Raw genomic sequence first — 6,021 nt, forward strand, 5'->3', positions numbered from 1 at the left:
AGCAAGCTCATCCGATAATCAAATTAAAATTAAAATATACAATACAAAGCCTCTCGAAGATTTTGATTGTATAAATAAATTACTGAATTTGAAATACGCGCATCAAATGTATGGCTTTGCCGGTGGGATTTTGAGTTGTTAGGACGGAGACTAATAAGTAAATAAAGAAGACTTAAACAAGTCCGTATAAGCGCTCGTGCGCTTCCAGAAGCTCTGACACATCTGATCCTTTCATCATCAATGATGACAACATAACCAGTGTTTTATTCACACTTGCACAAGAACATCAGAAATCAACACCATCCATGTCAACATAACCCCATTACTTACCTCCCATATTTTCCCCACACGCCAAGACTATGTTAGGTACTTCTTACCCCTTCCATTCATGCATTTGAAAACCCCACAGATCTGTTATCAGTGTGCACCGTACCTTTATATTCGTTTGGATATATGGTATTAGATTCAACAGGTTAGTCACTGGATATGTGAAAAAAATATATTCAACCGGGTGTTCTCTGGCTATCTGAAATTAGATTCAATTGGGTAGTCACCAGATACACGAAAATATTAGATTCGACAGGGTAAAGATTGGATATTTTGAAATTAGGACACAATAGGGTATTCACTGGATATATGATAATAGATTCAACAGGGTATTCACTGGATGTATGAAATTAGAACTCAATAGGGTACTCTCTGGATATATCTGGTATAAGATTCAACTGGGTATTCACGGGATATATGAAATTAGGACTAAAGAGTTTCTATACTGTATAAGGGATGCTGGGTGTTGATGAGAAGAGGGATAAAGAAGAGTTGTCACCTGAAGGGGGGAGCAGCCCCACCTTCATGAATTCTACGGAGATAAAGTTTCCCAGGTCTCCTGCAAGGAGCAGTGATGGGGCTTCGAGCCCTCCGGGCTTGACTTTCTCATGGGCAAGAATGGTTGCAGAGCGTGAGGCGGAAGATGATGAAAACGATTTCTCTCCTCCCCTTTGGAGGCCTGGCTCATCCATGTCTAGTATTTCCCACCCCATGACGATTCGGGCTCAAGAAATCGCCAGGGGGAGGCAAGAGCTCATGAAATTGTATGAAGGTATGCCCGAGTCTGCCTATGAATTGTCTCTCAAGGATCTGGTTGACCAGAGGACTGCCATAGACAAACAGAGGACTAGTTCTGAAGGACCCAACTCCATTAATGGTGGATCCAAGATGAAAAAGGCGGCAAGGGCTGGTGGGAATAAGAGCAACTATCAAAAGCATGTTTTGTTGAATATATTTGTTCCAACCAGTCTAACAGTCCGCTCCACTCCTCCTCCTTCCAGGCCAACGTCTCCCAATTCTTCTAGGCGGAATAGTGAGCATTCTGGTAAGAATCATTCAAAGCATATCACCAAGCCATTGCACCATAGAAACTTCTTGATGTCTCTATTTCGGGTCAGACCACCTAAGGACGCTGAGCTTTCTCATTGCAATAGTTTCTCTAAGGTTTCTCCTGGGCCTTATTCTGGCCAGTCTGATTCCCCTTTCATAGGCAGCCCCATTGAGGCTAAACCAAACAATTCAAGAAGATGCTCCGCCTGTTCAGGGTACGCTGTTTTCTTCAAGACAAACTGCCAGGTGATGCTTCTCTTCAACTATTATTGTTGTGAAATTTGGTGAATAGTACTATAAGAATGAACTAGGATTTTAGGATACTTTCTGTTTTAGATATACAGCAATACATTCAGCTTCTATTTAGTAATTGTTGAATTGAATGGAACTCATTTGTTTACGAACAAGATCAGTTGTCCTTCAATATGATCTAGACATCACCCTATACTTTTTATTGCATATAGAGGTGATCAGGGCATGCAACTGTTTGAGCAAGTACAATTTTACTTGACATGGGATAGAATTTATACAAGGTTTACTTTTCCGTATTTTAGATAGAGTGCATACAATTTTGTAGGTGTCTGAGAAACATATGTATTCATCGAAACAAGCTAGAACAATTTTTCAAGCCATTTATGCTCTTGTGAAAACGGGTCCTTCATTGATTGTTTACATAATACGGGAAATGAAAGGGCAGACTTCCAAATGGCTCCAAAATCATAATACAGGACAAAGCATGCTTTTTCTAAATGATCAATTTAACCCAATGAATCTGTCAGGGGGCAACTATTGCTCTAGGTGATTACAGTTTAGAAGTTGTTCTCCATGATACCCTCGGACAGCCATTGAGAAGGTGCACTTTGTAATGGTCTAAATCTTCATGGTTGAAACTTGACACAGACCTCTGGTTTTGTGTGTCAAGCAGTTGCGTGCTATCTTAACAGGCACAATCATCATCTACTTAGTCATGCACAAGATGCTATGTTACCTCATTCTTATTATCTATTCTTACCCCTAGGTAATATATCACCTGGTATTACATGTTTTACAGGACATTTAAGGCCCTTTTTCAGACTGGGCACACCTCAATTAGCAGATCTTCACCTTACATTGACATGAGTCTTTATTGGCCAGATTAACATGTATGAAATCTGGCTTGTTTGTTTATCGCAAATTGTTATCAGTGAAAGTATTAATCGTTGCAGTTAGTTGTGAGGAGCTATCTCCAGGAAGGACATATTCAAATGATAGTGGATGTAATTCAAACTGTAGATGTCAATAACTGGATGAGTTTCACTCTGGATTTATCCTCATGCTTTCTGTTTAAGTTCAGTGTCTTAGGCTTGTTTAAGCTGTACAGCTTTTCTGAAGGTTAAGAGTAATCAAAATGTAGTTCAAACAAGATCAACTATTTCTTTGAAGTTGATCTCGGGCCCTTTTTGCTATGTACCCATTGATTTTTATCACTGCTAGATTTATACAGTCTAGAGAACTATTTCTGCATTGCAATTTTTTTTTGTTATTCTGGCTTTTCTATCTCATGGTATTGAACCTGTCGAAGGTTAATATTTTTTTCATGTAAGTTAGAATATATTCCAATCTTGTAAAAATCACACTGTATTCTCAAGCAGATATAAATTACTTTAGCATCCTCAAAGAAAGATAAAGAATATGATTTAGATGAAACTTACCTGTGATAACGGATGCAAGGCTAGGATACAATACCTATATCAAACACACAGATCAGACATTTGTATTCATGTTTTGTCCAGGTAAAAGACAATATATTAAGAGGGAAGTTCTGCACCAAGAACTGATCTAACTGTGAATCAAACATTTTTAGGCTTTGAGTGTGAAGCCTTTAATTTTTCTGTAGGTGCTATAATTATTAATGCCATCTTGTTGTTTCTCAAGAAGATCTTCTAGACTACAGCAAATTAGTTGTGTGATTCCTCGCATATTTATTCTATCATTTAGTGTTTCATATCTTATATGTCAATAGTAAGGCCATAGCAGAGTAACATCTCTCTATATTTTCTACTTTATCAGTTTTTAGACATCAATTTATAAGCATGTCAGTTCAAAATGCACATTTATGCGGCATCTCTGTAGATTCATCAACATCTCTTGTTTCTCATCTCTGGCCCGTGATAGTAGAAGTTTGTAAAATTATGTGACCATCACCATCTTGTTCTCATCTCTGGCCCATGATTGTAGAAGTTTGTAAAATTATGTGGCCATCAACATCTCTTGTTTCTCATCGCTGTCCCATGACAGTAGAAATTTGGAAAAGTATGTAGCCGTATTAACACGTAACGAGTATTTCTGTACAGCATTACAATCTGGCTTACATAGTGGATGTGCTTTCACATTAGTAGTGTCTCAGTGCCCCTTGCTTTCAAATTGCTGAGTAGAAAGCAGTTGTTTTTAACTCTTAATAAAAAATACTAACAGTCTGTTTGATTCTGCATCCAGGCATGTGAAAAGATATACTGTAGCAATTGTGTCAAGGAGGCTATTGCAGATACCCCAGAAGGACGAAGATGCCGGGCAACTTGCATGGATATACCATACGATGAGAGGTAACTGAAAATCATGTAACATATTGCAACATTTCATTTTCCAATTCAAAACAAGACTTCTTAAATATCCCTTTAATATTTGGTAAGAAGATATTTATGACATTTTCTTTTCCTCAAATGCAGAGACTTTGAACCCCAGATGAAAGGTTGTTGGCCCAGTTTCTCCAACAAAAAGGGTAAATCTGCAAGGAGGACTAATAGAGAAGACACGAAAGGTCATTGACTTCAATTGAAATTCGGTAATATAGATTTTGGGAATGTCTCTGTCTTTTCAAGGCAAGTCATTTTTGGTTGCAACTTCTGAGTCCATTACCAGTCATCCTTGAATGTACTTTAGTCCTCCTGTTGTAACTGTAGATAACTCAGAGATTCACTGGAAGTAAGGGATTTAGAGCCTTTTTACAATGGCCATTGAGGGTGGCATCATTGCATTATGTTGTTGGAAGCATAACTTTGTTCTACTAGATTTGATTTTGTGTTTCCTTCGGTAGGAAGGAAGAAAATGGCTTGGTAAAACTAAATTCCATTTTCTGAATCACCAAGCTTTGATACTTCCAGTAAAACAAAGATCAATTTATGTATATAATTCCCATTTAGTTCTGTAAAGAGAGTAAAGACTCATGCAGTCATAACTACTAGTTCCTTTTAATGTTTGTCTTACAATTTAAGTTGGCAAAACAGAGAATCACAAGAGAAATCCTGAAGATTGGATTAAGCATTCAAGTTTTTGTTGCAAGTCTACTTAATATATTAAGTAAAACATATATTTTAGAGTTTCATTCAGTATGAAACAGCAATCTCCAGAGCATTTTGCTTTCAAACCACCCTGATTTGGGTTGGTTATTTGTTTGATGCTGATCTTTTAGTTTTGCTTCAGTTGTTTCACTTGGTTGTCATTTGTACCTCTGTTGTACTTGTGTTTTTTCTGTGTGTACAAGGGTCTGGGCCCTTTCTGACTCTCTGCTTCTACTAATCCAAAACATATATTTTAGAGTGTACTAGGTCAGAAAAGTGCGTGATAGGGGATTACACCCCCAAATCAAAGTTACAGATTGTCATTGAAATAGGATTTTGGACTATGTAACTGATTAATCCAAACAAGCTCTATACTTTTTTATTGAATAGTTTTTTTATAACTGTGATAAGACACTTATCTTCTCTGGTTACAGCAAATTTAATATTGAACGTCTATGCATCACAATTTCAATGTTTTCTAATATTTTTGATGGCAAGACTGTTTATCTGTTCTACTTTTAAGGAACTTAGTTGAGAATTGAACCATGTCACGATCTGGTAAACTTTGTTAATCTAATTGAATCATCAAAGAACACTAATCTGATTTCATTTCATCACATGAAAGCATTTGAGCTTTATTTCAAAGGAAAAAATAGTCGTTTCGTAGACCCTATTTTATGGGAGGGAAGATGGTTCATCTGGGAAATTTGAGCAGGTTCTATCCCTTCCATGTCTTTCTATAGATGCTTCATCATTCATGGAGTCATTTCCATTTGTAGTATTCTATTACCAGGTGGTTTTTAAGGAACTTTCAATGCAGTATATCTATCTCTCATCACATCTTAACAACTTTATTGAGACTGTAAGCCATTAAATTAGGTTTTCTCCTCACTAGGTCTATTCCCTGTTAATCTATAACCATTAGATTAAAATTTAGTGGGCAATTCAACTCAAGACTCAATTATCCATGTTAATTTTCCCCACAGGTCCCTGAATTCTGTTTCCCAGCAATTTTGCGAACTTTTCAAATGACACCCAATGGGCATGGAGAGATTAATTTACATTTTCCTGTAAGGGGAAAAAGCCGAGTTCTTTCAGATTCCATAAGCTTTCACCATCAATCTCCCAACCAATTTTTAAATCAACACTCTTAGGTGTCGTACTTATCAAATAATTAAATCTTTATTTTTGGATTTTACTGCTCAAGTTCAAATTTTAATAAGGTATATATGTCTTGTTTGTAGTACAGGATAGTTCTATATTGTTATAAACCATATAAACCATCTGTAGATCCATATACAGACAGCTTAATTTCGTGAACTATAAA

General features: G+C 36.8%; 1 protein-coding gene across 1 annotated transcript; it reads left to right on the forward strand.

Annotated features, from left to right (window-relative positions):
* The first annotated feature begins 479 nt into the window (after positions 1-479).
* Positions 480-4,738, forward strand: LOC149575959 (uncharacterized). The gene is made up of 3 exons (XM_089816107.1): positions 480-1,623; positions 3,853-3,959; positions 4,083-4,738. Exons 1-3 carry the CDS (start codon positions 784-786, stop codon positions 4,180-4,182), a joined length of 1,047 nt encoding a protein of 348 aa, XP_089672233.1. The 5' UTR covers positions 480-783; the 3' UTR covers positions 4,183-4,738.
* The last annotated feature ends 1,283 nt before the right edge of the window (positions 4,739-6,021 follow it).

The sequence above is a fragment of the Cupressus sempervirens genome, chromosome 1 (assembly GCF_028749045.1).
Source record: "Cupressus sempervirens isolate cs-2001-9-10 chromosome 1, ASM2874904v1, whole genome shotgun sequence".
Taxonomy (NCBI): Eukaryota; Viridiplantae; Streptophyta; class Pinopsida; order Cupressales; family Cupressaceae; genus Cupressus; species Cupressus sempervirens.